The sequence below is a fragment of the Phodopus roborovskii genome, unplaced genomic scaffold, assembly GCF_943737965.1.
Source record: "Phodopus roborovskii unplaced genomic scaffold, PHOROB, whole genome shotgun sequence".
Taxonomy (NCBI): domain Eukaryota; kingdom Metazoa; phylum Chordata; class Mammalia; order Rodentia; family Cricetidae; genus Phodopus; species Phodopus roborovskii.
Window position 1 is genome coordinate 39,648 of NW_026125345.1, and position 15,714 is coordinate 55,361.

The following is a 15,714-nucleotide window of genomic DNA, read 5'->3' on the forward strand; positions in this document are numbered from 1 at the left end:
GGAAATCATAGTAGTTTTGAGGTCTATTCTTCCTATCCCAGTCTTAAAAGCCATTGAAAGTTGGGCTGAACAAATACTTCTGTTTGAGAAAGAGACTTAGTCTGCAACCCAGGCTGGCCTGAACTTATAGCATCCTCCTGCTTCTGCCTCCTGATGGGTCATCAGGTGGAGGCCAAAGAGAAAACCTAGACCTAAACCTTGAGTTTTCAGAACCTGCCTTGCTCAGCTTCCAGTGGGAGGGGAGCAGGAATCATATAGGTTTCTGGAAACAACATTTGGCTTTTAAGCAAAAATGTGGGATAAAATGGAACCATCTTTTAATATTTTGTTTAAGGTAAGAGAAACTTTAATATATTGGTGAAAAAAAAGCCTATAGATAATGTTGAGGTTTATTTAAGTGTATTTCCAACTTTTCCTTTTGTAGTATTGTAAATATACGACTTATAAAGGAAATCATCCAATGTTATATAAGCTCATTGCCCATCTTCAACAATTATAAACATTTTATCTTTTTTCCCCCCTCCAGTTCTGGGAATTGAACCCAGGGCATCCTCCACCACTGAAGTACATCTCTAGCTCTCTCTCTCTTCCTCTCTCTTTCCCTCTCTCTCTCTCTCTCTGTGTGTTTATAGTGGGTAGCTTTACTGTGTGGGTGTTCTCTAGTGCTGTAGTAGGAGCAGCCTTGATGGTCATCATTGCTCCATTGCCCTACTTCCCCCTTCTCCAGGCACAGACTAAGGTATTCCAAACTGGCCTTGAAATGTCTATGTAGCTGAAGATGACCTAGAAATTTTGGTTATCTTGCATCTCTCTGCCTTCCTAGTGCTAGAATTATAGATAGGTACCACTATGTGTATAAATTACATGAAATTTTATTGCTCTCGAATATTCACACTTCCACAGTTATGGACCTCAACACTTTTCATTCCACAAAGATCCCTCATGTGACACTTCCTTATTCCCTGCCTCTACCCTAACACACAGCCTTAGTCCTGCCTTCTCTCCCTGCACAGTCAGATGTCCGTATATAAAGCTGTGTCAATTCAGAAATGCATATCTAGGCACATCCTGTAGTCTTACTAACTTGGGAGGCTGAGACAGAAGGAACACAGGAACACATTCTGAAACAGGAGCATGTTACATAAATGGTACCATACAGTATAAAATCGTCTAAGAATTGCTTTTTTCCCTGAGAGTCATCCTTCCTTCCCACTGCTGTTCTACCACTAACATCCCCTGGTTGAGAACCTGTTAACTATTCTGCTGCTGAAGAACATTTGGGCTATATCTAGTTTCCCATCACTATGAATAAAAGGTGTTATGAGTATTCTTACTTGTCTTTGTATGAATGTAGATTTTTATTTTTCTAGTATAAATTGCCAAGTATGTAATTGCAGGATTATAAGGTATTCACGTGGGTCATTTATCAGAAGACCCCAGAGTAGCTGTGCCTTGCTGCATTCCCAATAGCACTGTATAGTTGATCCAGTTTATCTGCCTCCCAGCAGACAAGCATTTTTTGCTGGTGTATAGAGATACCTCATTGTGGCCTTAATTTGACAAAGTACATTCCACATTTCTGGCTGATAACTCTGTGTTGTCTTTGGTGAGATGTATCATGTACCAGGTCTGTTTTTATTATAAATGTGTTAAACTGTTAAGATTTGGAAGTTTTTTATATGTTCTAGGTACTGGTCCATTTCCAGATGTGGTTTCTCTCACCCTACAGCTTGTATCTTCATCATCTTTACATGTGTTTTATATCACACATTATTTTATCCCATTTTTATTGTAAAGATGAGTCTTCTGCCTTTCCTTGTGTCAACACAGGCAATTAAAAATTTTACTCTTACTTTTAAAATGTATTAGTTTATGGTTAAATTTTTAAAATTGCTTTTTAAACATTTCTGGAAATGTCCTTTAGTTTCTTCATAGATTAACCATATGATTTCTCTTGTTTTTTTTAAATTCATACTATTGCTAGCAATTTTATTGTTTTCTTCCTAATCATTAGTATCTGGTTCTTACTAAATTTTCATTTTCAGCTACCTTAAATATTTGTATCTCTTTTTTTTTCTGTACTTTTAGTTTCTTGAGACAGGGTTTCCCAGGCTGCCTTCAAATTCATTCTGTAGCCAAAGATGACCCTTAACTCTGTTTCTCCCACCTCTCAAGATTCTAGGCATGTGTCATGTAGCTAGCATTATTAATTGATTTTTTTAGCTTAAAAAAATCTAACCCTAATCCTAACTCCTAGCCCCTAACTTTGAAAGCTACATAGGATTTAGATTTAGCAAGATATAAAACTGATCAAAGACAATGTCTGTAATGAGTACAGACTCAGGTTCTAACCAGTATACCAGATATCAGGAAGGACTGCCCAAGCCCAGGGACCAACATCTGCATCCTGACCCATGAAGAGGGGGCCAGCACTAGTGACCCAACCTCACAAAAGTCTTCTTAGGAGAAACAATAGTGTTATAAGTCATCCTGAAGGATGCCAAGAGAGTTGGCCAATATCTTTCATGAGACCCCAGACTCACAAAGGACTACCCTGAAGGACCACCATTTTTATTACTAGCACATGTGACCCCCATGTGCTAGTCACAGATAGGACAAGCATCTGTGACTTCACCACCCAGGAATGTGACCAGTATCTGGTATCCTAGAAATAAATCTGAAAGAGTTCAACTTCCAATCAGGCAATATTTATTTGTTTTTGTTTTATGTGAATATGTGTTTTGCCTGCATGTGTGTCTGTACCCACAGAGGCCAGAATAAGGCAACCCCAAGAGTCATACTTTTAAGAGTACCAGAGACTGAGCCTGGTGTACTTCAGCCATACTAAAACCTAGTCCCTCTTGAACATTGCAGACATTTCCACTGAAAGAACGGCAGTGACTTAAAAAGTAATCTGGGCACAAGAGATGGCTCAGTGGTTAAGGTCCTAGAACTCACAAAGTGGGTCACAACCACTTATAACTCCAGTCCCAGGGATTTTATTCACCTTTTCTATCCTCCATGGGCACTAGGGACAGATGTGGTGCATAGAAAGGCATGCAGGCAAAACCCAGACATATAAAACAAAAATACCTTTTTAAAATCAAAATAGTGATCTTGCCCCAAACTCAAAAACATAAAACATAAAGATGTCATATCTTCTTCAAAAATTAATTTCAGTAAAGTCCTAATGAGGGTAAACAAGATGAAATCTCCAACAAAGAATTCAAAGGAATGATTATATTTGAAGAAATCAGAGAGTGCACAAACTCCTGAATGGACTTAAGAAAACAGAAGCACCCTGGAGAAAATAGGGAAGTCAAAATAGGATATAAATGTAGACTTTAATAAGAGGAAACAGTAAAAAGAGTTGCAAATTAAAATACTGCAAGTGAAATAATAAAAAGGGAAGAAATCTGGAAACAATCCCATGCATAGCTCCTTTAAAAGGGGATGGGGGTGTATCATACGTACTCACGGGGAAGAGGCAGCGGCAGGTGGGATCTTGAGTTTGAGACTAGGCTGGTTTGCATTGAGAGTTCAAGACCAGCTAGCCTGCATGGGTCTGCAATATGTTCTGTGCATATGTATTATGGTGTGTAGCTTGGTGTTTTTGTGGGACTCCTAACAGTGGAGGTGGAGGTGTCTCTGACTGTTACCTGCACTTTGGACACTTTTCCTCCTACCGGGTCGCTTCATCCAGCCTTGATATGAGGGTTGGTGCCTAGTGGTATTGAACCTTGTTATGCAGTATTACGCCGATATCCCTGGGAAGCCTGCTCTTTTCTGAAGGGAGGAGGAGTGGATCTGGGGGAGAGGGGAAGTGGGTTGGTGAGTGGGAACTGGGAGGGTTGGAGGGAGGGGAAATTGCTATCCAGATGTATCGTATGAGAGAAGAATAAATAAAAAGAAAAAAAGTTAAAATTTGTATGGACGCACAAATACTTGGCCTTCATTCCTTGTCTTGTTCTCAGGACAAAGTACCCAACTTAAGCAGCTAAAGAAAGGATTTCTTCTGGCTTACCCTCCTGGGTACAGTCAATTCATGGTGGGCAAGTCAAAATTGGCAGGAGCTCGAGGCAGCTGAGCACATTGTAGCCACATTCAGGAGGCAGAGAACAGACCTGTGGAGTGACACTGTGGGCAAAGTGTGCTGCCCAGCCTGACACTGAGTGCAACCCTAGGAGCCACATGGCAGTAGGAGGGAACTCAGTCCCCAAAGTTGTCCTCTGCTCTCTAATTGTATGCACGACACGAGCATGCACCCACACATAAACTAAATAAAAATACGTAATTTCAAAATTAAAAAAAAACTAATCAGAGAGTACTGAATGTCTGTGCTCAGTTAATGTCTTTGTTCAGGCCAGGAGCCCAGCCCATAAGAACAGTGCCACCCGCACTTCCTGTCTCAGTTAATGTAGTCTAGATAACCCCTCCCAGGCATGCCTAGAGACACATCTCCTTTAAAAGTGCTACTTACTTATTTTTATTTGTATTATATGTTTTTGTGTGTGGGTTTCTGTGCGTGCCTGCAGAGGCCAGAAGAGGGTGTCAGATTCCCCCCTAGCTTTAGTCGGGAGCTTTCTGACTTGGGTGTAGGTAACTGAATTTCGTCTTGTGCAAGAGGAGAATGCTCTCTTAGTTGGTGAGCCACCTCTTCAACCCCAGTTTGGGAGAGAGGAAGGAAATGAGGGAGGGAGGGAGGGAGGGATGGAGGGAGGGAGGGAGGGAGGGAGGGAGGGAAAGAGGAAGGGAGGGCATCTGTGTGTGCTGTGTTACAGATTGGCCTCATCCTTTTGTTTGTTTTTTATTTTTTCAAAACAAGGTTTCTCTATATTGCTTCTGAGCTTATGCTGGAACTTGCTCTGTAGGCCAGGCTGATCTCCAGTTCACAGAGATCCGCCTGCCTCTGCCTCCTGAGTGCTGGGATTAAAGGTGTGCGCCATCACCACCCAGCTAAGTCTTAACTTCTTAAACTGTGGTTTGTAACCCAGATGTGAGGTTGGGGGGAAAACTGACAATATTAGTGATCAGAGATACTAATTCAGTTTATCGTTCTACCTTTAGGATATTATCCCTATACATGTTCTAATACATGGGGTTTGCATTTCAGTATATGTATTGGGGCACAGCAAGCCCCCAATTCTTGGGCCTCTAAATTTGAGCTACATGGGAGAGCTTCTGTGGCATTTTATCTGCTGAACTTTGTTCTGGTGTTGGGGTTTGAACCCAGGGCGTTTGCTTGTTGGGCAAGTGCTATACCACTGAACTACCCCCTCAATCCCTTACCTTGATGGAATTATATTTTAAACCAACAAATAGGAAAGATACTTGTTTGTTTGTTTGTTTGTTTGTTTGTTTGTTGAGACAACGTAGGAAAGAATTCTTGTCCTCATTGTGTCTGTACTGTCTGTGTGGTATATACACTTGACTGTACCTGTACATGCATGTGTGGAGGTCAGAGCAGAATGTCAGTCACCTAAATTCTACTCTTTCCACCATGTCTTGAAAGAGGGTCTCTCACTGAGCCAGACACCTGCCATTTCAACTAGGCTGGCTGGCAAGGCAGCTTATGTTTGGCATCCATCTTTCTCTGTCCACCAGGGCTATACATAGACATGCCTGGGCTTTTACGTGGGTGCTATCTTTATTCTCATACAGCAAGTTTCGTACCATTCTCAGCCCCAGCCTTCTGTCACTCTTGGTAGAATCCTTCGTCAGTATTGGTCCTGCCGACACCGATTTGTGTGGATCAGAGCATCTTCTTTCATTCTCCCTGAAGTTGTACATTTAGATCTCATTTTCCTGTGTTTGTGGGAGATTAAGAGCCTCAGAGATTCACCACTGATTGTATTTTGTTTGCAATTTCTACTATTTGTCTTACTTCTTGTGGGGGGGGGGGCTGGGGACTAGGCATCCACTCAGCCAGTGCCTGTGCATCTCATTTCCTAGATGGCTCCTTTTTCATTTTAGTAAGTGTGTAAGAGAAACCCTTTAACTGTTTGACATGTGTTAGAATAGTTGGTCAGTTTTAACTTTAAATTTACCTTTAAATGTAATGGCTTTGCAGGTTGGAATTCGAGGAACTAATATAGTTGTGCTTGGGGTAGAAAAAAAAATCAGTGGCCAAGCTTCAAGATGAAAGAACTGTGAGGAAAATATGCGCCCTTGATGACCATGTCTGCATGGCTTTTGCAGGTTTGTACGGACCTCCAGTGATATGTATGGTATTGTAATGTAATAGATTGGGGTAAAGTTGCCTGTGGTTGTGCACGTACATGTGTTTGCATGCATGTGGAAGCCAGAGGTTGATGGTGGATGTCTTCCTTTATTTCTTTTCCAGCCATCTTTTCTTCATGCCTTTGATCCCAGAAGAAGCAGGTGGCTGTCTGTAGGCTCGAGGCCAGCCTGTTGACATTTTCAACATGTTCTGAGTGAATCTGGGGTCCTTTTAAAGTAGTATTAAAAGAGTAGTGAGAAGCTCAGCAGCAGTGGCTCAGCAATTAACAGTGTGTAATACATTCGCAGAGACTTGAGTTTGTTCCCAGCAACCATGCCAGTCAGCTCACACAGCTCGAGGAGCTGCTGCTCTTTCTTCCTCTTTCGGTCACACACACACACACACACACACACACACACACACACACACACACACAGGCATGCACACATGCACACATGCATGCACACACTTCAAATTAAAAATGTTTTTTAAAAAGAAAGTGGTGAAAGAAAGAAAATGGCTGTAGAACTGTCACGTAGCAGTGTTGTCCTTGATTTATACAATCAAACGAATGTGTCAGTTACAGCTACAAACATGCTGTCTCCTCATAGACAGACAGGCTGAGAATGGTTTGGATGAGGTTTCGGTTATTTCAGAAACTCAGTCAGAGTCTACGTGTCTTAACATCCTTGATTTTCAAAGTTTTCACTTCGATAAAAACTTGAGGAGTGATACATCACAGTTTTCTCAAGTGTAACTTGAATACAGTGCTTCAGGATGGAGTACCGACCTTGCTCTCATAAGAAAAAAATCCAACTTACCAATAATAGTGTTTAAACCACTTACTGTTTCCTATACAAGTGAATCAGGACGTGTGAAATTAAATCTTTAAAGGAAATAAATCACAGTTAAGGCACATGACATTTTCTAGTTCTTTGATGAAGGTGTTATTGAAGGGAAAGGATGCCATAAGCAAGAATTGTTAACTAAAATTTTTGACAAGGACAATATATTTTGAGAAATGTACACATTTTGTGTTTTGACTGTTTTTACAGGTCTGACCGCTGATGCTAGAGTAGTAATAAACAGAGCCCGGGTGGAATGCCAGAGCCATAAGCTTACAGTGGAGGACCCAGTCACTGTGGAGTACATAACTCGCTTCATAGCAACTCTAAAGCAGGTGGGCAGGTACTTTTAACACAGTCTTCCTTTGCCTTTCTACTTTCCAGTCATGGGCCCTGTCATAGAAATACTGCAATAGCCCCAAGCACTTAGTCTACTGAGTGTTAAGTTCCTGTTCAGTCTCAAAATTACTTCCTTCACTTACTCAGGTAAAGATGGTTGCAGTAATCACCAGAAATCAACGTCAGTTTCAATTCTTGGAATGATTTTTTTAAAGAGAGTGTTAAATTTTCAAGGGAAATTTTTATACTTCTGTAAACACAATAAAATATCATTCCTTGCTGGGTGGTGGTAGCACACGCCTTTAATCCCAGCACTCAGGAGGCAGAGGCAGGAAGATCTCTGTAAGTTCAAGGCCAGCATGGTCTACAAAGCAATACACATAAATCCTGTCTCAAAAAACCAAATGTATGTATGTATTCCGAAGAAAATGTCCATTATTTCACCTGCAAACATGTTTAGATATGCTCTCCTCTGAATCCATGTACAGCCATATGAAAGCTGGGAGTTAGTGTGCTCTGAATCCATGTGTGGCCATATCATTGGAAGCTGGGAGTTAGTGTGCACACAGGGCTGAGGTCTCACTTCCTGTCTGCATACTGTGTGTGGCAGCAGACTCTTCTGGATATTCTCTTGGAGCTATAATATTAGAAACTGTGCCCATGCCTGATGGTCATTTGATAATGGGCATCACTTCAATTTCTTTCTCATTCTCCTTCTTTCTGCTACCCTAACATTATTCTGTTTTTGGTCCTGGCTTATTTTATTTTGCAGTTGTATTGTTAAGTTTTAGTAGAGGGTTCCTAGATTGGAGATTATAATTGATTTTAAGGCTCTTATTATACATACCAAACTGCTTTCTAGAAAGATTGAGTTAGTTTTTATTGTGCAACTAGCTCTCCCAAAGGATTCATCAATGGAGTTTCTTATTTTTCTTTCTTTTGTAAGTGTTATATAATGTGTTTCACAGTTAGTGAGATTGAATTTTCCACATTGGTCTACTCTTTATTTCTACTTGTGCAAATTGTCCTTCAACAGGAACATTGTTTTATTGTGTTTGTTTGGGGGTTTTTTTGTTTGTTTTTTTGTTTTTTTTGTTTTGTTTTTTTGCTACCTAACCTTGAACAGGATGCTCCCTGTAAAGCTTTGTGTCAGTTTATCTTCTCTTAAAAAAGAAAAACATATTTTTTTAATTACACTTACTTATTCTGGGGGATGGGGCATGTGTCACAGTACATACATCATACATAGAGGACAACCCATGGGTGGGTCAGGCCAGGCTTGGTAGCAAACACCTTTACCCACTGAGCCATCTCACCAGGCCTACATTCCCTTTTCAAACCTGTTTCTGAATTTATAGCTATTCATGTAGATATTTATTGTGTATTGAATAAATTCCTCCATGTCTGTCCTATCCCCTATCTTTGCCCCACCCCCATCCCCATAGCCCCCTCTGTTCTTCTATGCAGTTTCTCCTTTACTTTCATGTTATGTACATACATGATTCCAATTTCTATAAAACATGAACCAAAAATAAGAGAAAATATATCATTTTGTCTCTTTGAGACAGGCATAATTCACTTAATATGATGGTTTCCAGCTCTATTCATTATTCTACAAAAGACAATGTGGTTCTTCTTTGTGGTTAGGACATTCTGTGCTCATGAATACTGTATTTTCTTGACTCTTACTTTCTGTTAACGAACAGTTCTTAAGAGTAAACTGTAAAGGCTGTAACGTTAAGACAGAGTCCTGGCTTTCCTATACCTTACTGCCTTTAGAAGATTCCTTTGCATTTCTTCGCGTCTCCTTACATACAGATGAGTGTTAGAATGCACCTGCTTCGCTGGCTTGCACCTTTACCCGCTTTGGCAGAGCAGATACCCTGGTTCTACAGGGAGATTTTTTTCATTGTCTCTTTGTAAATCCAAATACTACAGTTTTGAGGTTAATAACATATATCAAATCTCTCCATTTTGATTTTTAAAAGCTTTGTTACATCATTTTAGAAGGAATTCCAAAAATTTTTGTATTTGTACTTTTGTATTTTGTTTCAATTTTCTCAGTTATAAAAAGGGATCTACCAAAAGGAAAGACACAGAACAGCATACATACAAGATTCTTAGGTATGGTTTTTAAGGTCTCTTCTGGAGAATCGAGGCTTTAAATAGACTAATGGAAATGTGGTTGAAAGTCTGTGGCAGTAAGATTGCCACTGGACAGGATTGGCCCTCTGGGACAGAGCCTAACGCATGTTCACCTACTTATTTAACTTCGTTTATATGACTTCTTCACTAAAATGAAGATTGAACAAATAAGTTTAAAAGGTCTTTTTCCTAAGATAATATGTAAAGGCATCTATATTATACCTCAGTGCGAACAGAAACATTAGACAGTGCAGAGGAAGACAACATAACCCTGATTTTAAAAGAGATCATTTATGTTCATAGCTCAGTTATGTGCATTCAAACTTTGCTTGCAAAACATGAAATATAATAAACTTGAAAAATAAGAAAATAGAACCGTATGTAGATAAGTCTGAAAGAAAGCCAGTAAGAAGCTGTTTCAACCCACAGAATTATACAGATCCACATCCAGCTAGAGTTAAGTAAAGTTACCTACACATTCAGTCTTTTCCTTAGCTTTCTGTCAGGGCTGCCTCTTCCTAGGACCAGTCACCATGAGAATGGCACTCTCTGGAGCGCAAATCCAGGAAGTTCCCTGTCATGAGAGTAATTAGAAATATAATTGGTTTTAGTGTTGTCATGTCCTGGGGGTGGGGTGTGTGCTTTTTTTTTCTTTTTCAAAAGAAACAAAAGATTCCTTTTCTTTGCGACTGAAGAACATGACCCAGCGTGCAGGGCACAGAGCACATTTGATAGCAACTTAATCATGTGGGAGTAGTCCCTAACAGTAACTGCTGAGTGTCCCTCAAGCACACAAGGGTGTGCTTTCAAAGCACAGCCCATTAACTCAGCTTTCCTGACAGAAAAGCACAGCCCAGCCTCCGCTGAGTCCGAAAGATTGCATACTATCTCAGCTGCGGTTCTATCGCGGTGAAGAGACACCATGGCCACGGCGACTCTTAAAGAAAGCATTTAATTGGGGCTGGCTCACAATCTCAGAGGCTTAGTCCATTTTTATCATGGTGAAGAGCCTGATGCTACCCAGGCAGACTTGGTGCTGGAGAAGTAGAGAGTTCTGCATCCTGATGTTCAGGAAGCTAGGAGAGAGAGAGAGAGAGAGAACCGGTCCTGACATGGATGTTTGAACCCTCAAAGCCTATTCTCCAGAGTCACCCTTTCACCAGCGAGGCCATACCTACTCCAATAAAGCCACACCTCCTAATCATTGTCAGCTGGTGTATATGATGGTCCTATGAGGACCATTCATTTTTTTTAACTTTCTTTTTCTGTCTCTTTTTATTATTATTATTATTTCTTATTTTACATATCGATCCCAGTTCCCCTCTCTCTCCCTCCCTTCTGTACCCCCCACCCCCTCTCCTTCCCACTCACCCCCCCCCATACTCCACAGGGAGGGTAATGCCTTCCAGGAAATCTATCAAGTCCTTGGGAGTAGGAGCTAGGCCCTCCCTCCTGCCTCTAGGCTAAGGGAGTATCCCTCCATGGGGAATGTGCTCCCAAAGGAGGGCCATTCTTATACAGAGCAGGCAGAACATGTTTTAAGAGCATGCTGAGCGGGCTGAAGACTGAAATGCATTTAATATGGAAGTAGAAGAGGGAGGGAAGGCACCCAGGAAAAGGAGGCCAGGGAAGTGGGGAGCCTGTAGGGGAGGGGGTGGCTTAGGCCAAAGTTGATGACTGATATGTATGGTGACCTAATGAAGCATATTAGTTTGTATGTTAACCTACAATTTTAATTTAAAAATGGAAAATAATAAAAGTTGAGTAGGGAACTTTTAAGACAAATAAGATATATAAGCAAAGTTGTGATTATATGTTGCAGATTGCATACATTAATTTCTTTAAAATGTCATTATAAATTAACAGTAGTCAAGAAACACTAAAGCATGTATACAATAAAAGTAAGGGCTGGAGAGATGACTCAGTGGTTAAGAGCACTTAGCAGAGGACTGGATTTTGGTTCCTAGAAGCTCATAACTACCTGTAACTCCAGCTCAGGGAATTCTGTACACTCTGGCCTCTGAGGGTCCTGGCACTCAACATGTATAATCCCACACGAAGACATACACAGATACATAATTAAAAATAAATGTTTTGTACAAAGAGACTCAGAAGAGTTGATAATGTTGATGCTTATTTACCGGAATTTTATTTGATGAATAGTAAGTGTCTGTGGTGATTTGAATAAGCATGACCTCCATAGGCTCATAGATATAAGTGACTATTTGAAAGGGTTATAATGAGTAGGAGGCAAGGCCTAGTTGGAGCAGGTGTGTCACAGGTGCCAGGCACAGTCTTTCCCTCTCTCCAGCTTGTGGATCAGGATGTAACTCTCTGCTGTTTCTCTCAGTATCACTCCTGTTTGCTGCCAGGCTCCCTGCCTTGATGATAGTGGACTGAGCCTCTGAAACTGTAAGCAAGCTCCCAATTAAATGCTTTCTTTTATAAGAGTTCTCTTGATCATGGTGTCTCTACATAGTAAAAGAATAGTAACTAAGACAGTGTTATAGTAAAATAAATTTATTTTTCAGAAGTATACACAGAGCAATGGACGAAGACCTTTTGGTATTTCAGCCTTAATTGTAGGCTTTGATGATGATGGTATTCCAAGATTGTATCAGACAGATCCTTCCGGTACTTATCATGCTTGGAAGGTGAGTAATGAGTTTGTTCATTTTCATAGAAGTTGTCGAATAAATGCATTAATTGCAAAATTGAAATACATGTAAATGCTTTATTGCTTTCATGAACATGACAGAGTTATGTTGCATTAAATACTGAGTGTGACGCAGACTATAGATTATAGTCATTTAGCTCCTGAGAAATGTCTTTTGTTTTCCCACATTCTTTCCCCTGCTTTGAGCTGTCTTCTCAAACATGTACGCATGGCTGCTGTCCTTGTTTTGAGGATGCCCCTAAGGCAGCCCGTGCCCAGTGCTCTTCTTGATTCCTAGTTTATTTTCTGTTTTCCACCAGCATACTGTTTTACATGGTATTGCCTTATTTATTGCCTGTCTCCCCATGTCCAAGGACAGGGATCACTGTCTGTGTCTTTTTTTTTTTTTTTTTTTTTTTTTTCTCTTAACAGACTTAATTCACTTTATTTTTCTTGTATAAAACCCCTTATGTGGTGGCAACAGCTGGAGCCTGGGTCCTCTGAACAGAGACTCTGGTATGGGTTTTCACAAGATGGTCAGTGAATTCCTGATAAGGAGACTTGGTGAACACAGTCTCTTTCCAGAGGTCAGGGGTCAGGTACCTGTAGGTCTTGGAGATGGCATCAAAGGTGGCCTTGGCAAAGTTGCCCAGGGTGGCAGTGCAGCCCCTGGCTGCTCTGTAGCAGTCATCAATACCGGCCATCATCAGTAGCTTCTTGGGCACAGGAGCAGAGGCGATGCCAGTGCCTCTGGGGGCAGGGATGAGACGCACCAACACAGAGCCACAGTGGCCTGTCACTTTACATGGAACAGTGTGGGGCTTGCCAATCTTGTTCCCCCAGTAGCCTCTCCTCACAGGGACAATGGGAAGCTTGGCCAAGATGATGGCCCCTCGGATAGTTGTGGCTACCTCCTTGGAGCATTTAATACCAAGACCAACATGACCGTTGTAGTCCCCAATAGCGACAAAAGCCTTGAACCTGGTCCACTGGCCAGCCCTTGTCTGTTTCTGTACTGGCATGATTGTTAGAACCTCATCCTTAAGAGATGCCCGCAAGAAAAAGTCAATAATCTCAGATTCCTTAATGGGCAGAGAGAAAAGGTAGATCTCCTCCAGGGACTTGATCTTCATTCATGTCCTTAACCAGGCAGCCCAGATTGGTGACAGGGACCCACTCCTTGTCTTCAGCTCTACCTCCATGAGCCCCACGGCCTCGACCACTGCCACTGCCACGGCCTCGACCACGACTGCGGCCCCTTGAGACCGCTGTCGAAGCCTCCGCAGAAGCCACTGCGGCCTCCTAATCCTGGGCCCCCGGGTTCTCCGGGCTCTCCCGCTGCACCGGCGTCATCCGCCATTTGGTGTTTTCCCGAAGTAAAAGAAGCTGTCTGTGTCTTATGTTAGTGAAATACTAATGTTCAGAACCTTACATACAAGAAGAGCATTAATTATAGTTAATGAGTAATCAAGGGAAGTACATAACAATATCTTCTTGAATCTCAGCTGGAAGTATTTTCTCTTGAACTTTTGAAACCTTATCAATTCTTATTTTTAAAAGTCATTCTTTTATAATTATTTCCTCTACTCCATAAAAATGTACGAGAAAGTTTATGTTCTAAGCATTCAAGATTTAATTTATGGAAAATACTAATCATATACTTTATGATGAAAAAATACAGTATTCAGATCATTACAGTCTGAATGTCTTTTACTATAATCTTGTTTAACTGATCTTTAAAGATAGTATTTAGTAACATTTAATTCTAAAAATTGATTTTGTGGCTGAAGCAGTTCTGAAGTATATATTCCTAAATATGTACCTAGGAAATTATACACGCTTATGAAAACCTGTTTTCTTTCATTTACATATGGCTTATAAATTTTTTAGATGTATATTCTTGTCATTACCATTCAACTTTTGTATTCTAAGATGTTTGTTTACTATTTCTTTAAAATTTGCAGTGTAAAGCATTAAAATGAGCTAGCTGATAATGAACACTGATAAACACTAATATGAATGGACATAATGAACACTAGTATGGGTGATGTGGTTATTGATGACAAGATTATCCTATATCACTCTGACGGAACTCACTTTCATAGACTAAGGCCCCTGCCACTAATGGTACTGATGATTTGGGACATGTTTTGCTTTTTCCAGCATTAGCCATGGTGCTTAAAATTAAGAAATAGTACGTTATATGTCCAAGATAATACTTTCTCCTAGTGATTTGCTTTTGATGGTAAAGGTATGACAAGCTCCACGTATTTGGGAGGAGGCGTTCCTCTAACGAAACGAGTGTTTCATTATTGAAGCACTTTTAGGTCTTCCGAAAAGCACTGGGGATATTTCAAATGTGGTTAACTCCATAGTTAAATAGTCCCTTCAAGTTTTCTTTTTTGCTGTTGTTGTTTTTGAGATAGGGTGTCTCTGAGTAGCCCTAGCTGTCCTGAAACTCACTCTATAGACCAGACTGGTCCTGAATTCACAGAGATCCACCTATCTTTGCCTCTCAAGTGTTGGGATTAATAGCATGCACCACCACACCCAGCTCCTTCAAATTACTTTAATTTAGAAACACTTTATCTGCATCTTCCCTTTCTAGACTCCGATCATTTATGGAATCCACTTTGGGAGCTGACGCCTTAAAGATCAAACCTCAGGGCCGAAAAGATTTTTTTTTTTTAATTTTTAAATTTTTTATGTGCGTTGGTGTTTTGCCTGCATGTATGTCTGTATGAGTGTATCAGATCTTGGAGTTAAGGACAGTTGTTAGCCTCCATGCTGGGAACTGAACCCAGGTCCTCTCTAGGAGCAGTCAGTGCTCTTAACTGCTGAGGCATTTCTCCAGCCCTGTAAAAGATTTAAAAATTTAAAAAATATTTATCTTCTTACGTGAACGAACACTTTGTCTTCGTGTATTCATGTGCCAAGTTCCTGTGGAGACCAGAAAAAGGTGTCAGTGTAAGCATGGAAAAATACAGCCTAACTCTCCAATGACCTCAGGAAGCTAGAAGTTTAAAAATACTAAATACCTTAAATTCCAGACCGTGCCCTCAGCCAGTAAATAGGCAAAAGGTCACACTCCTTGCCGCTTACCAGACTTTGTAAACGGCTTGTGAACCCCCCCCCCCACCTAACCTAACTGCCATTTGTCACCCCACCTAGGAGCCTGCACAAATGCAGACCTCCAAGGCTATAGGAAACTGATTCTTCTATAAAGCGCGGGCTTGGATGGTTTAAATTGATTGGTCTCCACCTCAAGGGCTCTGGATGCTATGAGATGATTGGTTTACGATGCGGGCTTTGTTGTAACCTTATAAAAGCCATCTCAATTCTATACTTAGGGTCCTCAGTCTTCTACCCTTGCGTGGCGTATGAATGTGGACCCCAGTGCACTTGGAATATAAAAGACCTCATGCTTTTACATCAAGACCGCTTCTTGTGAGTGGTTTGGGGTGTTGCCTTTCACACTCAGGGAGCGTGAAGGTCCACGCTCTGCGGGT

The 15,714-nt window shown here is 41.0% G+C and overlaps 1 protein-coding gene and 1 pseudogene across 1 annotated transcript in view; one reads left to right on the top strand and one right to left on the bottom strand.

Moving 5' to 3' along the window:
* Positions 1–15,714, top strand: part of LOC127214347 (proteasome subunit alpha type-8-like) — a 35,240-nt gene that overhangs the window by 4,474 nt on the left and 15,052 nt on the right. Inside the window, 4 exon segments of the mRNA XM_051174745.1 lie at positions 6,071–6,112; positions 6,114–6,198; positions 7,276–7,400; positions 12,081–12,203. Coding sequence (XP_051030702.1) covers positions 6,071–6,112; positions 6,114–6,198; positions 7,276–7,400; positions 12,081–12,203 — 375 coding nt within the window.
* Positions 12,639–13,571, bottom strand: LOC127214335 (40S ribosomal protein S2-like; annotated as a pseudogene).